Source organism: Natator depressus, chromosome 3, assembly GCF_965152275.1.
Source record: "Natator depressus isolate rNatDep1 chromosome 3, rNatDep2.hap1, whole genome shotgun sequence".
NCBI lineage: Eukaryota > Metazoa > Chordata > Testudines > Cheloniidae > Natator > Natator depressus.
The window spans coordinates 132,956,965-132,981,720 of NC_134236.1; the positions used below are offsets into that span (position 1 = coordinate 132,956,965).

The 24,756-nt window shown below is 41.2% G+C and overlaps 1 protein-coding gene across 3 annotated transcripts in view; it reads left to right on the forward strand.

Annotated features, from left to right (window-relative positions):
- Window positions 1-24,756, forward strand: part of MAP3K21 (mitogen-activated protein kinase kinase kinase 21) — a 64,818-nt gene that overhangs the window by 34,388 nt on the left and 5,674 nt on the right. For 2 of the 3 annotated variants that reach the window (XM_074948849.1, XM_074948850.1), the window contains exons 3-9: window positions 3,538-3,686; window positions 4,514-4,689; window positions 12,125-12,365; window positions 14,493-14,615; window positions 20,540-20,656; window positions 21,213-21,363; window positions 22,365-22,459. In XM_074948849.1, the coding sequence (XP_074804950.1) occupies window positions 3,538-3,686; window positions 4,514-4,689; window positions 12,125-12,365; window positions 14,493-14,615; window positions 20,540-20,656; window positions 21,213-21,363; window positions 22,365-22,459 (1,052 nt within the window). The remainder of the gene's footprint in view (window positions 1-3,537; window positions 3,687-4,513; window positions 4,690-12,124; window positions 12,366-14,492; window positions 14,616-20,539; window positions 20,657-21,212; window positions 21,364-22,364; window positions 22,460-24,756) is intronic. The other variant, XM_074948851.1, reaches the window with a different exon arrangement.

Consider the following 24,756-nt stretch of genomic DNA (forward strand, 5'->3'; position numbering starts at 1 on the left):
GAGGTGGCAAAATATGCAGATGATACAAAACTACTCAGATAGTTAAGTCCCAGGCAGACTGTGAAGAGCTACAAAAGGATCTCTCAAAACTGGGTGACTGGGCAACAAAATGCCAGATGAAATTCAGTGTTGATAAATGCAAAACATAATCCTAACTATACATATACAACGATGGGGTCTAAATTAGCTGTTAGCGTTCAAGAAAGAGATCTTGGAGTCATTGTGGATAGTTCTCTGAAATCATCCACCCAATGTGCAGCGGCAGTCAAAAAAGCGAACAGAATGTTGGGAATCATCAAGAAAGGGATAGATAATAAGACAGAAAATATCATATAGCCTCTGTATAAATCCATGGTATGCCCACACCTTGAATACTGTGTGCAGATGTGGTCGCCCCATTTCAAAAAAGATATATTGGAATTGGAGAAGGTTCAGAAAACGGCAACAAAAATGATTAGGGGTATAGAACAGCTTCTGTATGAGCAGAGATTAATAAGACTGGGACTTTTCAGCTTGGAGAAGAGGTGACTAAGGGGGGATATGATAGAGGTCTATAAAATCATGACTGGTGTGGAGAAAGTAAATAAGGAAGTGTTATTTACTCCACCTCATAATACAAGAACAAGGGGCCACCAAATGAAATTAATAGGTAGCAGGTTTAAAACAAACACAGGGAAGTATTTTTTTTCCCTCAACACATTGTCAACCTCTGGAACTCCTTGCCAGAGGGTGTTGTGAAGGCCAATACTATTACGGGGTTCAAAAGGGAGCTAGCTAGATAGGTCCATCAATGGCTATTAGCCAGGATGGGCAGGAATGGTGTCCCTAGCCTCTGTTTGCCAGAACCTGGGAATGGGTGACAGGGGTGGATCACTTGATGATAATCTGTCTATTCATTCCTTCCGAAGGACCTGGTATTGGCCACTGTTGGAAGACGGTATACTGGGCTAGATGGACCTTTTGGTCTGACCCAGTATGGCTGTTCTTATATGTATAGCCAAACCTAAAACTGGACTCAGGCTCCCTGGTTATGTACCCACTAAAACTGATCCAGTTTGCCACTCCTGTTCACCTGGCAGTTGTCTTATATACTAAGCCTCACTGCTCGGCTCCCTCCGTCACAAACTTAGAAGGAATAGCTATGCAGAAACTTCAAATGCTGGTTCTGTTCAAAGCCTCAAGTGTCCTGGCAACAAGGCCCTTAATGAAACGCAGAGACCTGTCTCACCTGGCCAAGTCAGGGGTCCGCAGCCTAGCCACACAACACTCACAGAGAATGAACAAATCAACAGCTTCACCCTCTGAAATTCCCATTAGCTGCTGCTCTTGCCCTGGTAAAGGCTATATGTGTGTTGGGGAGAGGAATGGTGACACAGGTCACAATTTTTCACAAAGAGAAAGTTTCAATTCAGGGAGTTCCATGCCTCAGCTACATTAGAACAGTTTAACAGTGGTGGGGAAATGTCACTTGAGGTGAGATATACAGTGTTGTTGTAGCCATGTTGGTCCCAGGGTATTAGAGAGACAAGGTGGGTAAGATAATGTCTTTTAGTAGACCAACTTCTGTTGGCAAGAGAGACAAGCTTTTGAGCTTACATAGAGCTCTTCCTCAGGTCTGGTGAGGAAAGCTTCTCTCTCACCAACAGAAGTTGGTCTACTAAAAGACATCTCACCCACCTTTAGGTGAGACTTTTTTTTTTTAATATCATATTGCCTGTCAAACCCTGGCTCCTTATACAAATTCCATATTCAAAATGGAAGTGGGTGGGGGAACGAAGCTTTGGGTCGAAGACCAGCATATCACGGCTCCTTTCAGAACAGTCTGACAGTTGCCGAGATGTGTCCCTTGAGGTGACCCGGAATCTGTTTTGTCATACACGGCCAGTCAAAACTCAGTTCCTTATTCAAATTCCATATATAATATGGAAGAGAGATGGAGGTCTGGAATTCATCAGCATATTGTGAAGGAACAGAGATTTGGGTTGGCAAGTGTCATGTCCCAGCTCCTTCAGAATAATCTGATGTTTGTGGGGACATGTCTCTTGGGGATGATCTGAGACACATTTCTCATTCAGCTAGTCAAACCCCAATTCCTTATTCGAGGGCCATGGGGAAAAAAAAATGAAAGTGAGGTGTGTGATATGTGGCAGCATGTTGCACAGGAATGAAGCTTCAGGTCAGGGTAGCATGCCCCAGCTACTTCAGAACAGTCTGACAGTCACAGGCACATATCACTTGGGGTGACCTGGTATATTGTCATGTACCAGCCAGTCAAAACCCAACTCCCTTATTTGATTAATTAATAAATAAGTAGGTAGTAATTTAAACTTTTATTGCATTCAGTCACATGAATTTGATGAAATTTCTAAAAATGTAATCCTACAATGATGTATTTTTAAATAATTTTGGCCTTTGAATAAGGAACTGGGAACTACAAATAAGGAACCAACTTGAGCCTCGTTACCTTATCCTCTGCTAAATAAAGCCACCCCAAAAAAAGTTGTGGCACGAACACGTCATTCGCGGTCATCATATTGTTCACTCTGCTTGTATGTGATAGCTCTTTCCCCAACTTGTCTGTCTTGTCTGTTTTAGATTGTAAGCTCCTTAGGGCAGCGACCATGTACTTCTCTGTACAGTGCCTAATGCAATAGGACTCTACTCTGGTAGTGCCTATGGGCCAGCCAGTATTAAACATGCTCAATACAAGAGAGATTTACTGGAGGTTGGAGAAGTAAAGCAAGTGAAATCATTTTAATTTTAGGCTGGACTTTGTATCAGAATTTCTTTTGGCTAATCTAATTAGCCATGACAGGTATATTGGTATCTGACACACAATCAAGAGAGAACTTTTCCCCTAAAATTTAGGAAATGTTTCCTCCCTTGCTTTTGACAGTAGGCAATATTTTCCCTTGCCCAGCCTGGCAAAATGAAATTATGTAATGGCTCAATTCTGTTGTACATTTTATGAAAGGGAAAAAAAGTTAGGGGCTCATTCTGCAGTATGCTGTAGGCATGCAGAAACTTCAGTTCTCAAATGAAGCTGCTTTTAATTCAAAAAACAAAATGGTGTCCATTGGAATAAAGTGTCCAGGGATCAGTAGGATACGTCATTGTTTTGAAGTAGAACTTTTTAGTTTTCATCTGTTCTTTGTGCTTAATCTCTTCCTTTTCCATCAAGGTTTACATGGTGGTGGCATCTGATTAAAAAATTGACTGGAACCAAAGTCTTTTTTTAATAGTTTTGTTTGCTGCCAGAAAAAACAACAAAACAAAGTGACAGTGATTTAGGTAGGGTACGGTTACAATAGCCCATCCATTTCACCAGCATATGCAGCTTTACTAATTGCTATCAGAGAGAAGATAACAGGTGAGGGGGAATAGTCCCCTGAAGATTTTGACAAATGATAGTGGAGAGAGACCATCCTCTCTCTGTGGGACTACATACTGGACAGAGTACTGACTTGTTTGTCCCTGAGTAAACCATGTGTCAGTATTCAGAAGATAAACTTAACTATTTAAAAATTTGCTTTATAGTTACGGAGTGTTGCTGTGGGAACTGCTTACGGGAGAAGTTCCTTACCGTGGCATTGATGGTCTTGCTGTGGCTTATGGAGTAGCTGTCAATAAGCTTACCTTGCCCATTCCATCCACCTGTCCTGAACCATTTGCTAAACTAATGAAAGGTACCTGTGCTGCTTCTCTCTACTTATCCTAGAAGTAAATGTGTTTTAATATCTATGCTTTTCTTATGATTTATAATAATTACACAACTCCAACACTTCATTTGGTACTGTGCTAACTCTGTATGAAGTAGTGGTTTTCCCTTTCTTGGCAATCCAGTACTAAGACATTTTTAACCCATTTAAGTAAGCCATGCAACACTACAATATACCATATTGTTTTTAAAGATGCATCACCTTAAGCAGTGGTTGAATTATTTCTTCTGTATTCTTTGTATTCTTCTGGTTTGTTTTCTTTTCTTTTATACTTAAATAGCTACAATGTCCACCAAATATAGACTGCACAAGAGGTAAAATACAAAATCCAGATGACTGAACTCTTGCGGGGAGGGGAAATCGCTAGCTGTTACCTCATAGTCTTTTTGACTTCCAAAGGTTCTGTTGGGCTTCTCACTCCTTCTCCAGAGAGAGACTGAGGGACCCTGACAACTGTGCATTAATGCTACAGTGTCCATATGGAGTTCTTCGAGTTTTTTGATTAGCTCAATAAGCTTAACTACTCTGTTCTGGCAGTTCTGCTGCTTCACATCCTGAAAATAGAGGTTATGTTGGAAAAATCTGACTTCTCATAACCTTTTAAAAACCTTGATGTACTGTAGGTAAGCATGCCCTATACCAGCAATGATAAAACTAGGCAATTCTAAGGACAGGGAATAAGCATTAGAACTTTGAAGTATAAATAACAAATATTTTGAAATTCATGCATTGTGTAAATAATCCCCCTAAGATTCTATCAATAGAGAAACTGATGGGATTTTGATGAATTTTAGAATGCTGGGAGCAGGATCCTCATATCCGACCATCGTTTGCCTTAATTCTTGAACAGCTTACTGCCATTGAGGAGGCAGTTATGACTGAGATGCCTCAAGAATCTTTCCACTCCATGCAAGATGACTGGAAACTGGAAATTCAGCAGATATTCAGTGAACTAAGGACCAAGGAAAAAGTGAGTGAATTTTTCTATCTGCAAACGCAGTAATTTTAACAAGGGAATAGGGCAATTGAGTAGCTACTATTTTTTAAAGTAGGTGGATTTGAAATTCCTGGTACTATTCCAAAATATTAGAAGTGTGAATTTATTGTAGGGACAGACTTAAGTTTTTTCATAAGTAAACTCCAGATTAATTTTGAGTTTTAATTGTCCTTGGTGGAAGGTGTGGCCGCCTTCTTAAATTTCATAAATTTTTATCTCCCGCATATTCTAAATTATAATTACTGAAATATGTAAATCTTCTGGAAGAGGTTTGAAGACCTGTTAACTATCACCCAATTCATCTCAAGTTTCTAATACTCCTACTTGCCCCTTCTTCCCCTAATTTCAAAAATAAAGTAACTGTATAAGATACTCAAATAAATTTTAGTCTCTAAGGTGCCACAAGTACTCCTGTTCTTTTTGTGGATACAGACTAACACGGCTGCTACTCTGAAACCTGTATAAGAACATAATTCTGGAGAGGGAACAGTGGCATACTTATGTATTGATGAATGTTCTTTTCTTTTGAAGTTTGCATGCAACATGGTCAAAGAGAGCTCTCTAAAAATTTAAGCATGACTTAACTTCTTGCTGGTGTTAGTTATAGCGATTTTACCCCATGCAGTAGGACTGCAGTGGGTCTTTAGAGAGGTACAAGCCCTCTACTCCCCGCCAAAACCAAATCAGACAAAAATACTCCAGTTTATATGCAGTTATTTTTCTGTACTTTTGAAAGACAGAACCAGACATGTGAAAATGATAATGATATGCTTTCATTGGTCCTAAAAAGTAGATCAGTTTCTGGAACACACAGGCCCTGAAGGAGTAAGGGTTTTTTAAAGAATACATTTAAATGTTAAATTAAAAAAAAAAACAGGAGTACTTGTGGCACCTTAGAGACTAACAAATTTATTTGAGCATAAGCTTTCGTGGGCTACAGCCCAGAAGTGGAACATCCCTACTATTATTGTATTGAGTCTGTGTATTGTGGGCTACAGACTCAATACAGTAATAGTAGGGATGTTCCACTTCTGGGCTGTAGCCCACGAAAGCTTATGCTCAAATAAATTTGTTAGTCTCTAAGGTGCCACAAGTCCTCCTGTTCTTTTTGTGGATACAGACTAACACGGCTGCTACTCTGAAACCTGTCAATAAAAAAAAAAAAAAGTTAGACCACAATTGTTTTTGAACATTTATGTTCGGAAGGGAAATCTGTAAGGCATGCAAAGAGTGTAGTGGCTGGTACCCGAAGGGGAACATGGTGCCTTCCAGCACTTCGGAACAACAGTCAGAGGGATGGGAAAGTAGTTAAGGATTAAAATCCTGATTGTGGGTTGCAAGTTTAAAAAAAAAAAAAGTCTCCTCATCCTTGATGGAGGATATTCTTCATTACAGAACTACTACATGGTACAACGAAACATGGGGATGTTTGTAGTTTAACGCAGGGGTTCTCAACCTATTTCTTTCTTTCTGAGGTCTTCCCCCGCCCCCCACATGCTATTAAAACTCCACGGCCCACCTGTGCCACAACTACTGTTTTTCTGCCTATCTAGTAGATTAAAAGACAGGGCATGTGTTAGGGGTAGGAAGCAGGGCAATTGCCTGGAGCCCCATGCTACGGGGGCCCCGGGAACCTAAGTTGCTCGGGATCCAGCTTCAGCACCGTGCGGTGGGGCTTGGGATCCAGCTTTCTGTCCTGGGCCCCAGCAAGTCTAATATCAGCCCTGCTCTCTGGTTTATTTTCCTTGGATCCCTAGTTGAGAACCGCTGCTCTAAGACTCAATACAGTAATAGCAGGGATGTTCCAGTTCAGGATTGAGAGGTAGAACTAAATTAATACAAACCATTGTTTTTACCTATATCTGTCTATATCAGAGGATCCCAAAATGTGGGGTGCACCCCCTTTGGGGGGCCACGGAGGAAAGTTCGGGGGCATGGCTGGGCCTGGGCCAACATCCCAGGGGGCAGGGAAGGAGTGACAACCGGCCCCGCTACCAGCCTCGGGCCCTGGCTCCACACCTGGCCCCTGCTGCAGCCCTGCACCTGGCCGCCCCCAGCTGCGGCCCCAGCCATGTCTCTGTCATCTCCCACCACCCTCCCCACCTGGAGCCATGGCCCTGCTCCTGGCCCCTGCTGGGGGGGGGAGGAAGGGGGCCATGACCCTGAAAAGTTTGGGGACCACTAGTCTATATAAATGGTAAAGACAAAACAAAAGAGCTTTAGTTTTTACCCCTCCTTTCTCCAGGAAGAATCGTTACTACTATATTACAGAATAATAGTAAGGTGTATATAGGGTATGTCTATGCTGCAGCAGAAGTGAGTTGAGCTAGCACACTAAAAATAGCAGTGTGGATATTGCAGGTCAGGTGGCTGCTTGGGTTCTCAAGTCAACCCAACAACCTGGGTCTGAGCTTAGCTGGCTAGCTTGAGTCTCCTCCAGAGCAACCTCATTTCTAGTTTGAATTTGTCTAGTTTCTTTTGCCCTTTGCCTGCTAAATTAATGAGCAGTCTACAATCCAAAATATCTACTCCATATGGATATGTATAAATAATGATCAAATTGCTTCTTATCTTCTCTTGAATAAAGGAATAGATTGACCTGGTCATAAGGCAGGTTTTATAGACCTCAAATCATTCTAGTAGCTCTTCTCTTGAACCCTTTCCAATTTGTCAATAGCCTTTTACAGAGATTCTAAGGACAGAAAGGACCATTGATCTTCTGGTTTGACTTCCTGCATAACTCAGGCCATAGGACTTTCCTGAATCTGTGCTAGTGATGATGCTTCCTGAATCTGGTTGTCCAAGAACTGCTCAGCCTCTCTGAGCAGTACCTGTAATTGTTCTTCCGGTCCAACAATCTTTTCTTCTAGCCCAGCCATCAACTTGTACCTCATACACAGAAAATCTCTTCTAGCTTCAGGCAGGAAAGAAAACCTAGCATATTCATTGCAGGTCACAAGCACTGATCCATTTCTGGCCGTCACAGTATTGAGTGTAAAACTGCACCTATAAAGACAGCCTCTCATACTCCCTTCAGAACTCCCCAGTTTGCGTGCTCAGAAGTTCACCTAACAACTGGCTTTTATACTAACACTCAGGCCTGGAATACACAGAGGGTAGGGGGATCGATCTAAGTTATGCAACTTCAGCTATGTGAATAACGTAGCTGAAGTTGACGTACTTAGATATACTCACCGCGGTGTCTTCACTGCGGTGAGTCGACAGCTCACGCTCCCCCGTCGACTCCGCCTGCACCTCTCGCTCGGTGGAGTACCGGAGTCAATGGGAGAGCGCTTGGCGGTCAATTTATCGCGTCTAGACTACATGCAATAAATCGACCCCCGCTGTATCGATTGCTGCCCGTCGATCCTGCGGGTAATGTAGACAAGCCCTCACTGCTCAGCTTCACCCCTTCGCAGTCAGGGAGAGATTATCGGCTCAAAGACTTCAAACACTGGGGCTGATCAGAGACCGTGGATCCTAGCCACCTATCACACTCTGAGACACAAAGAAAACAGTCCTATTTCAGTTGACCTGCTCTGGAGTCCATAGCTCAGCTAAACAACCTTCATGGAAAGCAGACAAACTAAACACACTACTCACCAAGTCCCTTTACCTTCAAGCACAGGGTCTGCAACTATGCCCTCTAAAACTCCCCTGTTTGCTGCTTCTGTTTCCATTTTTTAAAGTGTGTGGGTGCCAGGACTGGACTCTATTCTATTAATGGCCCCAGTGATAGCCTCAGTTATGCTGTATACAATCGCAATAACCTACTTCTATGGTTTGTTCCCTTACTTGTACATCCAAGTATCACAATTTGTTTTTTTAACCACTGTGTCACACTGAGAGCAAATGTTCAGTGAGTTAGCCACCATGTCACCCAAGTTCTTTTCTTAGTCACCGCTTCCCAAAATAACATCCCCCACATTCTTTGTGTGACCCGTGTTCTTGGTCCCTAGATGTGTGTGACTTTGCATTTAGCTGTGTTAAAGTGAACACAGCTTACCAAGAGGTCTGGGGTTCTCAGGACAAAATTTTTGGTGGCCTCAGACTGCTGCCACCAACTCTTGCTGGTGGCCGCACTGACAATTTTTCCTAAAATACTTTAGGAAAAACAAATAAATATGCATGTATACACATCCAGATCATTGCAGTTTATTTATTGCTAGCTAGTAAGTCTGTTGTGAAAAGTGATATTAACAAACATACAAGTATCGCTTTTCACAGCAGCCTTATGTAGCACTGGCAAGCCTGGGGAGAAATTAAGCCCTGGATGGGTGGTCAGGAGAGGCAGCGGGGGCCAGGGGCAATAGGGGGATTGGTGGGGGGCAGGGGAGGCAGCAGGGGGCTGGAAATTGAAGCCCCTTGGCCGGCGGATGGAGCCCTAAGCTGTGTGGCTGCAACCTGAAGCCCCCCAACCAGAGCCTGCTGTCCCGCTAACCCAGGGCTGAAGCCCAAAGCCTGAGCCCTGCCACCCTTGGGAAGGTGGGGAACTCACCTTCAGCGTTGTGTCCCAGCAGTCTTCAGAGGGGGGCAAGGCCAACCCTTGCTGGTGGCCCCAGCAATCAACACCAGGGTGGTGCATGCTGGAGCAACAGGTAGGGGGAATTTTGCCCCTCACCCCCACCCCATCACAGCCCACGAGGCTGTGGCCACATTTGAGAAATGCTGATCTAGATCATTCTGTAAAACTGACCTGTCATCATTATTTTCCACTCCTCAAGTGTGCAGACAGTACAAAAACTGGATCAATGATCTGAAAGAAAATGTAAGACCATTCCTGGTAAAAATTTTGAAGACCATTATGCTGAGTGGGACCCTGCTAGAAATGCCCCCACTGGATGGCAATTCCCCATTTAAAATTAATTTCTGTGATCCAGTTATTAGCCAGTTTTTAACCCATTTAATTTGTGCTTTGTTGACCTTGCATAGTGTTAATAGACAAAGCCGACAAAAATGAGGGGGAGAAGTTCCATCGTTTTACAGATGGAAAAAGGAAGCAAAGGGGCTAAGGCCATGTCTACAGTAGTAAACTTACAGCAGCACAGATGTACTGCTGCAGTTGCGCCACTGTAATATTGCTTGTGTAGCCGCTCACCTATCTACATACTAAAACCACCTCCATGAGCAGCGGTAGCTATGTTGGCAGGACAAGATCTCCCACTGACATAGCGCTGTCCGCATCGGCACTTCTGTTGGTGTAACTTTTATGTCATTCGGGTGTATTTTTTCACACCCGTGAGCAACATAAGTTATACCAACAAAAGTGGTAGGGTGGACAAGCAATTAGTGCCTTATGCAGAGCCAGAAACTGGATCCCAATCTCCTAAATCCCTGTCAGTTGCCTTAACCAGAAGACCATTCTCCTCATCAGAATTCATAAATTGCTGGTGCCAGGGTCTTCCGTTACATGGCTGAACCATGTGTATCATGTACAAACCCCCTCCCCCCCAAAGTGCTTGAAAGTTAGGAGATGCTAATTTTATGGTTTCTCGTGCATTCTTAATTCTGCCCCCTTGTCCATCCATTCTGTGCACGGAATGAGGCAGGGGTCTTGAGGAATGAAGAGTGTGTGATCATACACCCGCTTAAAGGGGCCAAATTCAGGTTGGACAGGCAACTGTAAATCTACCTTTCAAGTTCTTGACTTTACAACTTGTTGTTTTAACTTAGTTTTTCTTAAAATGTAATTTCCTAGAATTTGATTTCACCTTTTTTCTTTAAAATAAATTTGTATGTTTCTGTAACAACCCCCACGTGTATCACCAGTAAGGTTTGAACCCTGAACCTTCAGCACTGCAGTGCAGACTTTTCCAGGACTAAATTATGGCAGGAGAAGACTGTTAACTCAGAGGGTGAAAGAACCCAGCCTAGGCATCCCTGGGAGTTGTGGGAGCTCTGGCCCACGTAGTGCCCCTGGGATGGTGGTTGAGGGGACCTGAGTATCTGGGTCTGGAATTGGAGTTGTTGTGGGGAGACCTGATTCCAGCTCTCCTTCTCACACTACCTACAGGAGGGGCAGGCATTTACTATGCCAAGTGCTTCTATAGAGAGATATGGATCACTGAGGCCATGTCTCTGATTGGGGGTGGGGAGAAGGAGCTTTGCCTAGTTTTCTTCTCCCCTTCCTGTCTCACCACCTCCACTCCAGCAGCTTGTAGGTATTACCAGTGCAGAATGTGCTGCTGTTTTGGTGTATCAGTCAAGCCTTAGGGCTTGCATCAATCTAACTGAAGGTGGGAATTTGAACAGATTTTGTTAAACTGGTGCAAACCCCTGTGTGGATGTTCTAAGTTCAGGAGCGGCTTATTTCAGTTTAATTTAAGATAATTAGGAACAAGTTGAGCTTAAATTGAAATTAAGAGTGCTCCCGCAGGGTTTGCACTGGTTTAGCGAAATGGATTCAAAAACTAACTCAGTGCAAATTTCTTACATGGCCAAGGCTGTTAAATGTTCATATTTAGTTAATTTTGGCATCCTACCAGTGTTTTTGCAGATAAATGGAAGTGGGAGAAAGGAAGTAATTGGCTTCTAACAGTTTACATCCCAGAAAAAGCTCAAGGGAATTTCACAGGACAAAAAAAAGCCCTTCCCTAGTCAAAGGGGATTCGTTAAGGGCCTGCTGCAAACAATGTAATCAGTTTGTTTTATTTATTATGTATGTTGTGGTAGCACCTAGTTGTGAACTGAGAACAGGGTCTCTTTGTGCTAGGCACTATACAATCACAGAATAAGAGACACTCACTTCCCCAAAGAGCTTACAGTCTAGGGCATGTCTTCACTGGCAACGTTAAAGCACTGAAACGGCAGCGCTTTAACGTGGCTTGTGTCGTCGTGGCAGAGTGCTGGGATGGAGCTCTCCCAGTGCTCTAAAAAAACCACCTCCACAAGGGGGAATAGCTACCAGTGCTGAGAGCGCGGCTCCCAGTGCTGGTGCACTGTCTACACGGGCACATTATAGTACTGAAACTTGCAGCACTCAGGGGGGTGTTTTTACACCCCTGAGCGAGAAAGTTGCAGCACTGTAAAGTGCCAGTGTAGACAAGCCCTAAATGGAAGATATATTCTGGCCCAAGCATTTTTCATGATCACCAACAGCATGATTGTAAATGCTGGGGTCCCAGCGTATGGTGGTGTTGATGATAGTGATAATGCTACCCCAGCTTAAATAAACTGTGATTGCAAATAGATGCCTGAAAGAAATTTCTGTGTACTTGCTTGCCTGCAGAAAGAACTGGCTTTTGAAGACCTGAATAGCTGTGAATATAATGCGTATTTTTATTACATGTACACAGTGTATTAAGAAAATTCATTAAGGATATATAATTTAGTGCTATGTTTTAAATAGACTAATAGCAGAAAGAATTGTATTGTGATTTACCCATATCTATGTAAATCTCATTCTCAGGAGCTGCGTTCACGCGAAGAAGAGCTGACAAAGGCTGCTCTTCAGCAGAAATCTCAGGAAGAATTACTAAAGCGGCGTGAGCAGCAGTTAGCGGAACGTGAGATTGATGTACTGGAGCGTGAGCTGAATATTTTGATATTCCAGTTAAATCAAGAGAAGCCCAATGTGAAGAAGAGGAAGGGAAAGTTTAAAAGGAGCCGGTTAAAACTTAAAGATGGACATAGAATTAGTTTGCCTTCAGGTTTGAAATTTTTCTCCTCCCGTACAAAATCTTCCTTTCACAATTAAATATTCAGATTTAAGTTCCCTGTCTGAAACACTTAGATATTGTATGTTACCCTGAAGATGCCTAATCCACCAGCATGGAAAAATGTGTATGCAATGGCGATTGATTTTTTTTTTCTTTTAAATGGCCTTTAAGGGATAAAATCTGAACGCTCTCAAATGTACCAGAGTTTGCAAAATGTTTCTCATTTCAGTTGAATAAAGATGCGGGAGAGACTCTTCCCCTCCAAAATCACCTTGTATCCTAGAGGAAGCTGCACTGAATTGGAGCCCAGCGGATCATGAGATCTGGCCTAACCTCCAGTAGCTAGTGTTTATATTTCTGTGCACTTCTGTCCCTTCGCTGCCGCCAGTGCCCACCTCCACCCTACATAGCAATCAAATTTTAGGACCACACACCCTGGATTTTACAAATGAGTTAGAAGAAGGTCCGCCATACCAGCCTGGGAGTAGAGCCCATGTTTCTAATATTTTTGGACCCAAGTTTCATTCACTCTGTCACCTTGTCTCTCAGAATGAATAGGCCTGTTGTATGTGCGTTAGCTATCCAGTTTCTAACAGTTAGACAACACTCTCCTCCCAGAGCCAGGAATAGAACCCAGGAGTTGTGATCTTCAGTATTCTGCTTTGTCTAGCAAACAGTTGTTTGTATTACAAAGTGTCATCATGTAAATAACAGAGGTCTGTGGTGAGGATGAGAAGGGCCACAATTCAAATCCCGCAAATGACCCATGTAGGAGGACTTCATGTTTTCCTTGATACATTTCCCCCCCACCGATTAAAAAAAATGTTATTTAATTCGGTAAGGAAATATCCTTTAAAGCAGGTTTTATAGTTAAAAGATATGGTGCACACATAGGCCGTGTTTGCAGTTGAGAGGTGTGGGTAAAACTTATTTTTCTACCCTATTCAATTAATGAATTTTACCAAAACTTGTAAATATAGCAGTGATCATCTTTCCCAAATTGTGGGAAACAAATTTGAATCGCTCCTCCTTCCAGAAATGTCAGTTGGCATAAACTTATTTCAGTACTTAAAAGTACTGGAACTATGCAGTTGATGTAAGGTTTTGTAGAAGGCAAAAGAAAAAGCGACAACTAGGTTGAAGGCAGTATTGTAGATAACTAATTTTCTTAACCTGCTGCCTTGTTGACCACACTTATCTCAGAGTGTTTGACTTGTAAGCATGGTGAGCAGGAAAAAGAGAGCAGAGTTGGTGTGGGGTGTGTGCGCACATGCTTTGTGTAGTGCATAAAAATGTGGTAATAGCTAAAGAGGATGTCACTTCAGGGTCTGTTTTCAGGCTTCATGGGCATGTGACAAAAGGTGACCATCATGGCATCTAAACCCTCAATGGACATATCACCTTGCTGGTTTATCAAGTTGTTGTTTCTACAGGAGTTAATGGCAAAATATCTATTCACTAATGGCACTGTACTAATGGTGTCACTAGATGGCACTGTAGACTTCACAGGACTGTGGGAAGCAGTGGAAAGACATTGTTAGTGATAGTAGAATCCTGCCATTGATTGATGCATTTTTTAATGTTGTGTGTGAATTAAGTACTGTATTTGTAAGGGTGCCAGATGGACAGTCCTAGAGACTGGAGTCCTAAGACTATTCCCATAATAGGTACAGCACATCCAGCACCAGTATAGCCTTCACCACAATGCCCTGCCAATATGTCTCAACTGTGACCTATAAAGATCACTGAAACCAAACAAAATAGCTGTTTAGCTTTTTGAATCTACTGAGCACCAGCAAGGCTGCAGAGTGGCTTGTAATGTTGACATTTCTTAGTTCAGCTCCCATTGAATCACTAAATTAATTTCACATCACTGCCAAGAGCCCATTAAATGGTTAGAGTGAAGCTGTAAAATTCTACTGGCATGACTCGAAGTTCAAACCAATAACTGTACCAGTAGGCTTAGAATTTTTCTATGTTACAGTAGAAATCTTATCTAATGGAATTCACTTACATAAATATAAATTTCATTATGGTTAATGCTGAAAAAATACAACAATATAAACTTTCTTTATTTAGAACAGTGAAATTTACCTAGTGTTGCTTTCTTCACAACAGATTTCCAGCACAAAATAACAGTGCAAGCTTCCCCTAATTTGGATAAACGAAGAAGCTTAAACAGTAACCGCTCTAGTCCACCAAATAGCCCCACAATAATTCCTCGTCTTCGAGCTATACAGCGTAAGTTTTCATCACCATTTCAATTTATTCTTTTAACCATTATGAACACACTCACTCATTTTATACAGGTACACTATAACACATTGGAAGGAATATGTTACATGTGGATGTAAAGAAAATGAATTTGATTGGGCCCCTAGATGTTCTGTGAACAAGCAGCTGCATGAATTGGTAAAGAGAAAAATCTTGCTAGAATAACTGTTTTTAGAGAGTATTTCAAAATTAGTAGCTGAAAGGAATGCAGCAAATTGTAACTTATCTGGATTTTAGTAAAATGTTGAATTGTTTCAGGACGTTGTACTTGAAAAAATCTGGTTTGAATGAAGTACTGAAGGATCATAAACAAAGGGCTAATGATAAATGGCAAAGTATCATGTGAGAGGGGGAGGCTGCCAAATAGAATGATAGGAAATCAGCTGTCCTTGGACCAGAGCTGCCAACCAAGCACAGGAGCATAATGTCCAAAGACACAGGGAATAATGCAGCCGTAGTATGTTCAGAAGGACAAAAACACCAATTGGTGGGGAAGAAGGGGAAACAAGCACGTGGGAAGCAGGGAAGGAAGGAAGAAAACAGATGGGGGAAGAGAAGTGCCTTTTTCTTTTTTGAAAATCACACACTTATTAAATACCTAAATGCTGTTCTTTGTAAGCAGCTCCTGGGGTTGCTGTAGGGAAGTTGTCTGCATAAATAGCAGTATGAGGTAGCAATTATGAATGGCAGAGGAACTGGTCCATGAGACACTTAAGATGTTATGCTGACTATCGATTTTTGAGAACACAATATCTAGAGATAGAAAAGATATTTTAATATATATGAGTCATTTCTTGATTTTAATATTGTCTGGCCTTGTGCACAAAGCAGGCTGACCAACTGCCCATGGCCATAATGGAGCACCGCATGGGATGAACAGTAAAGCAAAATCTGTTTGTTTAATCAGGGTCATTTCCCAAGAGACAAACATGTCATGTAGTGTCCATCCCAACAAATCAGCAATGAACCCAGGACAATTTGCTAGTGCCGAAGTAGTCTAGAATCTAGGTCATCTTTTGCTTCTGAATGGTACAGTCTTCTCTTTTACCCCCACCAGATCCTCTGAGGAGAAAGATCTCAGGCTTTTCTCTGGTGCTTTAATCAGAAGTATATGGCTCGCTTTCCTGGCTATTCCCTTCTGGGGATCAGGTCTTCTCTGGTTGCCTTTGGATCTTGGGACCTAGCTGCCTGGGCTCCCTCTAATCTTGGGTAGAAATATGCTCTCACCCTCTGGGTGATCATCACCATCTTAAGCCTGCCCTTTCATCATTTATCTCTTCTTCGTAGTCACTAGTTATAGCTGGAGGGCTGTCTTTACTAGAATGACCAGAATGAACATTTGTTGGGTGTAGCTGATCTACTTCCATAGACTCTGAGCACTCTGATTCCCCATGCCTGGTTGGGACAGGAAGGAGTTAGGTATAACCTGTCTCTTTATCTTAGTCTCAAGATGGCTTGAAAAAAGGAGCAAGAGAAAATTGTGGGGTTTGTCTTTTCAAAATTGCTATAGTAAATGTGGTTGACATTCACTTTTTTACTACAGCCTGAAGAGAAATTATTTTTTATTAAATCTACCTTGTTTGCATGTGAAATTTGAAGTGCTGTCATGTCTGTTTAGGTTTAATCTGTTCTCAACTTCACGACAACACTTTCAGCTTAATACCCACTCTAGCAAACTGTATATCATGAATTTAAGTTGACCTTCCCAAGTTATAAAGGACTTCTATCACTTGACAGCTAAAATGAAACAAAACGGATTACATGAGATGTTTTTGGAATTCATATGCTCTGTAATTGTGGGTGAAACCACAATTACCTGTCCCAATTACACTTACTGCATACCATTTTTCATATAGTCTGCTAATCTTTTCAATATTTTTGGTAGGGCAAAAAAAATTTCTAATGGTATGTCTCATAAAACCAAAATCTTAAAATAAGAGTGCTGTTTAATTTTCTGTGTGTACTTCAATCAACATAGAAATGAAATAAAAATTTCAGGTATTAACCCAGCTCTAGAATCTTGAGAATTTTTTTAAAAGGCAGAAAATAATATGCATTTGTACACATTCTAACTCCCACAGTCATAGGCCCCTGTCCTTCAAGGAGATGCACCAGTGCAGACCCATATGCCTGCATGGAGTTCAATTGATGGGTCTAACTGAGCAAATGTTTCCCGTTGTAGGACCATAAAAATTACTATATTAAACAAAGAGTCTCCCTCAAATTTCCTAATTTTGAGTTTGGATCCCCAAGCTTCTAGCCAAAGCTCTCAGATCTTTTGAATATATCTGGCTGAGGCAACTTAGTTTCCGCATCCGTCTGTAAATCCCTTTCTACCTATGTAAAATACCTTCCTCCTGTGTATTTAATCTTGATTAAACTTCAGAGCTCCCTCATTTAGAGAAGACTTATTCAAGCGTGTGTGCTTTGAGCAAGAGTAGCTAACAATTGCTTATTTGATCACACCTCTTTTGTTCATAAATATTTCAAGCTTCCAAATCTAAATTTCTTTAAAATGAAAAAGAAATCCTACTCAGCAGTAGGTTGTAAGTAGTCTCCAAAGAATCCTGAAAACTCAGTTGTAATATCTTAGCAAAGACAAGCATCTGTGCTGCAGAGCAAGTTAAATTGGTGTAAGAGATGGGGGAGAGTGAAAAATAGGTGAATTATAAACCATCTGAACTTTTACCTTGTTAAAGACAAAAAGAAAAGGAGTACTTGTGGCACCTTAGAGACTAACCAATTTATTTGAGCATGAGCTTTCGTGAGCTACAGCTCACTTCATCGGATGCATACTGTGGAAATTGCAGAAGACATTATTATATACACAGACACCATGAACCAATACCTCCTCCCACCCCACTCTCCTGCTGGTAATAGCTTATCTAAAGTGATCATCAAGATGGGCCATTTCCAGCACAAATCCAGGTTTTCTCATCCTCCGCCCCCCCACAGACAAACTCACTCTCTTGCTGGTAATAGCCCATCCAAAGTGACCACTCTCTTCACAATGTGTATGATAATCAAGGTGGGCCATTTCCAGCACAAATCCAGGTTTTCTCGCCCTCCCCCCCCCAAAAACACACACACACAAATTCACTCTCCTGCTGGTAATAGCCTATCCAAAGTGACCACTCTCCTTTACAACGTCCATGAAAATCAAGGTGGGCCATTTCCAGCACAAATCCAGGTTTTCTCGCTGTAGTTGCTTTTGGTAACTCTCAGTGGGATCATAGGGTAATGGCTTGTAGAAAGTGGTGTTGGAGAGCTGCCGAGCAGCCTCTTGTTCATATTCCGACCTATTCATGACGACAACAGCACCTCCTTTGTCAGCCTTTTTGATTACTACAGCATTTGCTCAAGAAACTTCCTGAAAAAGCACAAGATCAAATCCGCACAGACACACCCCTGGAACCCCGACCTGGGATATTCTATCTACTACCCAAGATCCATAAACCTGGAAATCCTGGGCGCCCCATCATCTCAGGCATTGGCACCCTGACAGCAGGATTGTCTGGCTATGTAGACTCCCTCCTCAGGCCCTACGCTACCAGCACTCCCAGCTACCTTCGAGACACCACTGACTTCCTGAGGAAACTACAATCCATCGGTGATCTTCCTGATAACACCATCCTGGCCACTATGGATGTAGAAGCCCTCTACACCAACATTCCACTCAAAGATGGACTACAAGCCGTCAAGAACACTATCCCTGATAATGTCACGGCTAACCTGGTGGCTGAATTATGTGACTTTGTCCTTACCCATAACTATTTTACATTTGGGGACAATGTATACCTTCAGATCAGCGGCACTGCTATGGGTACCCGCATGGCCCCACAGTATGCCAACATTTTTATGGCTGATTTAGAACAACGCTTCCTCAGCTCTCGTCCCCTAACGCCCCTACTCTACTTGCGCTATATTGATGACATCTTCATCATCTGGACCCATGGAAAAGAAGCCCTTGAGGAATTCCACCATGATTTTAACAATTTCCATCCCACCATCAACCTCAGCCTGGTCCAGTCCACACAAGAGATCCACTTCTTGGACACTACAGTGCTAATAAACGATGGTCACATAGACACCACCCTATACCGGAAACCTACTGACCGCTATGCCTACCTACATGCCTCCAGCTTTCACCCTGACCACACCACACGATCCATCGTCTACAGCCAAGCTCTGCGATACAACCGCATTTGCTCCAACCCCTCAGACAGAGACAAACACCTACAAGATCTCTATCAAGCATTCTTACAACTACAATACCCACCTGCGGAAGTGAAGAAACAGATTGATAGAGCCAGAAGAGTTCCCAGAAGTCACCTACTACAGGACAGGCCTAACAAAGAAAATAACAGAACGCCACTAGCCGTCACCTTCAGCCCCCAACTAAAACCCCTCCAACGCATTATTAAGGATCTACAACCTATCCTGAAGGATGACCCAACTCTCTCACAAATCTTGGGAGACAGGCCAGTCCTTGCCTACAGACAGCCCCCCAACCTGAAGCGAATACTCACCAACAACCACATACCACACAACAGAACCACTAACCCAGGAACCTATCCTTGCAACAAAGCCCGTTGCCAACTGTGCCCACATATCTATTCAGGGGACACCATCACAGGGCCTAATAACATCAGCCACACTGTCAGAGGCTCGTTCACCTGCACATCCACCAATGTGATATATGCCATCATGTGCCAGCAATGCCCCTCTGCCGTGTACATTGGTCAAACTGGACAGTCTCTACGTAAAAGAATAAATGGACACAAATCAGATGTCAAGATTTATAACATTCATAAGCCAGTCGGAGAACACTTCAATCTCTCTGGTCACGCAATCAGAGACATGAAGGTCGCTATCTTACAACAAAAAAACTTCAAATCCAGAGTCCAGCGAGAAACTGCTGAATTGGAATTCATTTGCAAATTGGATACTATTAATTTAGGCTTAAATAGAGACTGGGAGTGGCTATTTCCCCTTGTTTTTTCCTACCCAACCCCCACCCCCCCAGACGTTCTGGTTAAACTTGGATTTATGCTGGAAGTGGCCCTCCTTGACTGTCATGCACATTGTGGGGAGAGTGGTCAGTTTGGATGAGCTATTGCCAGCAGGAGAGTGAGTTTGTGTGTGTGGGGGGGGGTGGGGTGTGAGAAAACCTGGATTTGTGCTGGAAATGGCCCACCTTGATTTTCATGCACGTTGTAAGGAGAGTGGTCACTTTGGATGGGCTATTACCAGCAAGAGAGTGAGTTTGTCTGTGGGGGGGCGGAGGGTGAGAGAACCTGGATTTGTGCTGGAAATGGCCCATCTCGATGATCACTTTAGATAAGCTATTACCAGCAGGAGAGTGGGGTGGGAGGAGGTATTGGTTCATGGTATCTGTGTATATAATAATGTCTTCTGCAATTTCCACAGTATGCATCCGATGAAGTGAGCTGTAGCTCACGAAAGCTCATGCTCAAATAAATTGGTTAGTCTCTAAGGTGCCACAAGTACTCCTTTTCTTTTTGCGAATACAGACTAACACGGCTGTTACTCTGAAACTTGTTAAAGACAGTCTATCATGGCAAAAGTTGTTGTCTTATATCAATACTATCACCTTGGTTGTGAGCATGTTGTCAATTTACTTTTGTAGTTGTCATCCTGAGGCTGGTCTGACACAAGCATTTATTTAACTGATTCATATTCACAAACTGTGGGGCCAGTCACTCTCTACTCCTCCTGTGACTGCTTAGCGCTTCCCAGGAGGCATTTTACGTCTTTTGGATCTGGGTTTCTGGTTCTAGAGCTAAAAGTATAAGGAAGAATCAGTCCCTCTTTTGCAAATAAAGTAAAACTACTAAGATCTCTACTGCATTCTCTTAATTTTTCCTCAGTGATTTCCAGAGCAGACACAAATACAGCTAATGGCCGAAGAAACAATGTATATGTGTACCAGCAAGATGTAGATATCACAAGTGAATATGCACTTTCAAGTGGGGTTATGAAAAAAGGCAAGATCCAAATAAATTGTAAAGGGTGCTGGTTGTATTAACTCTGTAGCTGAACTTGTATTAAGTGACAGACTGAGCACTTAAACAGAAAATATCTATTATAAAATATTTGTTTTGGGTTAATGGAAAAACAAAATCACAGTAATTGGTCATAACTGAGATATTCTAATGAATCTGATATCGTTGCATCAAAAAAAGTTCTTAACAAAATATTAACTGGTAAATGCTCAGTTTGCCTCACGTACATGAATTACCTAAATGTAAGGTATTGAGTTTTAAGAAGCATGAAAAATAAGATCTTTCTTGCTACTTTCTTTCTTTTTCACCTTTCTTGTCAGTCTTCAAATTGTTGCTTGCTTGCTTATCGTTTTGATCAATGCAGTTTGTATTTTGGCATCAGTGGGGGAAAAAATCATCTCCATTTTTAAGTTGCACCTTTTTGATTTTGCTACTGTGATGCAGTGTTAGTGGAGAAGGCTGCTTTGCTAAAATCCAGATTCTTCCAGTGGCTGTAATAGTCCTTCTGATGAGCACTAAATACTGTACCTGTCTCTAGTAACCTCAGATGAAAGCAACAGAACCTGGGGAAGAAGCACAGCTTGCCACCAAGAAGAATTTGAAGACGTGAAGAAAAGCTTTAAAAAGAAAGGTTGCACATGGGGACCAAGCTCAGTTCAAACAAAGGACCATGCAGATTGTAAGGAGAGGTATGACAGCTATATTTTATATTCGCTTAATATTGTGATGACTAGATTGGAAGCCAGATTTGGGAACACAGTTCTGCAACCCTTATTTAGCTAGGTAGTTTGTAGCTAGAATTCCTCAGACCCTCATTTTATTCATCTGGGAATTTTCTGGTAGTCATAAATGGGATTCATGCAGACAAAGACTCAAAGATGCTAGAACAGTTACTTACCTTACCGTACCTGATTCTGAGAGATGTTTTGTTGATTCTTTGATGTGGCTTCAATGACCCACCCTCCAACCCCACTCCTTTGGAGTCGGGCTCTACTGGGATTCTGAAATAGTGAGGAAACAAAGAGGCAGTCGAGGGCACTGTGCCTGTACCTGTTGCAGCAGTGAATTCCAGACTGTCTAGATGCTGGGTAAAGGAAGTCTTTCCTTTTTTACTGCTTTGAAAGGCAATACATTTTTAGAATTTTGTGTCATTTTGTTGTAAAGTGTTGAAATCAGCTGTCTGAATTTTCTCTGGTACTCTTCATATCTTTTTTTATTTTTATTTTTTTAAATAAATCACTCAAGATCCTTCTTATTTATCTCCTTTCCAGGATATATTTCTTTGTCTATTAAGTGTCAGTCAATTGGAATGGCCACTTCCATGATTGTTAAACATACAATATCAACATGAAATCATATGTCTGTTAAATGCAGCTTCCTCTTTTGTGCTTGCTTTTTGATCTTGCCCAGTTCTCTCTTACAAAAGTTTGCGTTTTAAAGAATTTTATAAACCCCCGTCAGACAACTTTTAGATCTTGTACTATACACAAACTTCCTAGCCACTGTAGCTTTTACTGTTGTAGCACTTTGTATGGTACATGTTTAAACGTGCACAAGAAAAGAAATTCTATAGAATAGATAGCTTCTGGTTATTCATTCTTTTTCTTTTTAAACCTATATTAGTTCTCATTTAAAAAGTTATAGAAACATGCTGTTTTGTACAGTGTCTAAAGAATCATTCTGATTTCAGAATAAGACCTCTCTCAGATGGCAACAATCCTTGGTCAACCATTTTAATGAAAAGTCAGAAAGGTGTTCCATTAGCCTCCCTCTTTGTGGACCAAGGTAAGAGCTGTTTATCAATTTATGGAAATTCCCATAAAATTATACAAATTAAGGCACCACTTCCTACGCACATGCTATACTTTAAGCACATAAACAGTCCATTGAAAACTATTCTGAAACCTGTATTCCTGTATATAAATTTAAGGCACATATTTAGATGCCAATTCTGCAAAGACTTAATTTTTTTAATCAGTAATCATTGTCTGTATTGACCGCTTGCCCTGTAAGTGTAGTTCTTGGTTTGTATTGAGAAAACCATAAAGTTCCATAGTATTACCATTTCTCGTACCACCAATTGTTTTTCATTTACCAGTCCTGATGTTTTAGTTGCATAGAACTATAGAATTGAGTTTTAGTAAAAGCTCCTTAGTTAGGGTTGTAACACAGATTCCATACTTGGACCAGTTTTGAAATGCTTCCATCCTATATCAGCAATAAATCTCCCTTTCATTTTGAAAATTATATGCTTAGTCTTGGACCAGAAGAAATGTATTTTTAGAAAGCTTGTAATCAGGCCAGGAATCTTAAAATTATGGAACTTAAAAATATACAATTTTTTTCCCTTTTTTTTTTTTTTTTTTTTTTTTTTTTTTGAGAAACCTTTGGCCACTCTTCACTCACATCTCAAAACATTTATTGAAAAGACGTATTTTACTCATTGAGCCTTAATAAAATTATTGCATAGACCTAGACTTCTCTTTCCAGAGTCCCTCTTGCTACTCAGATTTCTCCACAATAATAATATAACCTCTGTTCAGTGTTTTGCAGAGCTTGGAAGTATGCTTCGGCTACAGATCTCTCAAGTGCATAAAAGCACAGAAAAACTTTAGGTGCTGCAATCCTTATGCCTCCTGATTTATTGATTAGAAGCTTGCATGGTCTACAGGCGTTGCATAGAGAATGCCCAAGTTTTGTAGGCACAGCCTGATCTGTATCTGGTCCACACGCACAGTTCATGATCTATTATGACCAGGAGCATATAGAGTTCTCAGCAAACTTCCAGTTTTAATTTGAAGGTTTTTGTTTTTACTAACTAAGACACTTCAGGTTAAAAATATCAGCAACACAGAAGGAATCTTGAAAATATTTTTTATGAAATCTAGTAAATTTGATCATTAATAAAAGGGAAGTTAGATTTATGTGTTTTGTTCCTATTTTTAGAATTTGCAGTCCGTTTGAACAATGAAAATAACTTCGCTGCATTTTCTGTTTCTCATGCACTGGTATAATGTTGGAATGGAGTTTACTAACTTTGCAAAGAAATATTTAAATCAAAACAATTTTCTTGGTATTTTAAAAAGCCCAAGAACCATATTTATTATCATCATCATCATCTTTTCAAAGATTTTTTTTTAAATAAGATAAAATTGAGGACTGATGTACTTCCAATGCTCCCCTTAAAAACAAGCAAAAAATCCCTTTCTTTTAATTTATTCTGAACTTTTTAGAAAAATGTAGGCCATTCAGGCAAAACGTCAAAGTTGTTGGGAGCAGAGTAGGGAAGGGAGGGGATGGAACTCAGCTGCAAAACATTACAATTAAGCTTGACTATCTAAGACAGGACATTCAGTAGTTGAGATTGAAACACTAATTTGAATGGTCATTGTTTACTGTCAACTGTCTCTCAGCCTACCCTACTGTACAGAATAACAGTTCATGTACTTGAACTGTGACTCATCCCCTACAGTTACCACCACATATAGAAAAGACCCAGTCTCTTATTTTACACGCTTGCCTTCTAAAGAGTCCAGTACACATTCTGCAGCCATCACTTGCCTTCATTTGTTATTCCACTGTGAGCCAAAGAACTAAAACTTCCATCTTCACTTTCATCATACATACTGGAAATATCAGACTTATTCATAGTGGACCTAGTAGCCCACTGAACTCAATGGAAATACTCCCATTGACTTCTTACAAGTTTTGATTCAGAGCCAGCTGAACAGGTCATACACCACAGCCTTCACACGCTGTACACAGATATAGATTGTGTGTGTATAAAAGTCATGTATACTACTCACAATACTCTATTCACAGAAATATGCTGCAATTTAAGTTCTTCAACACAAAAGGAAAATGGAAGTAGCAAAAATATTTGTATTTATAGTCTGTAAAAAAGTATTTATAGTCCACCCAGTATTAGCTGTGTGCTGAGTAGAGATACAGAGACAGAGGCAGTTTGGTGTTTAGACTTTCACAAGTAAGGGTCAATTTTTTTAGATTTTTCAAATTTAACTAACAGTATGTAGCGAGTTTTATAATTATCATGGGATTTATATTTTGAAAATAGTCTATTT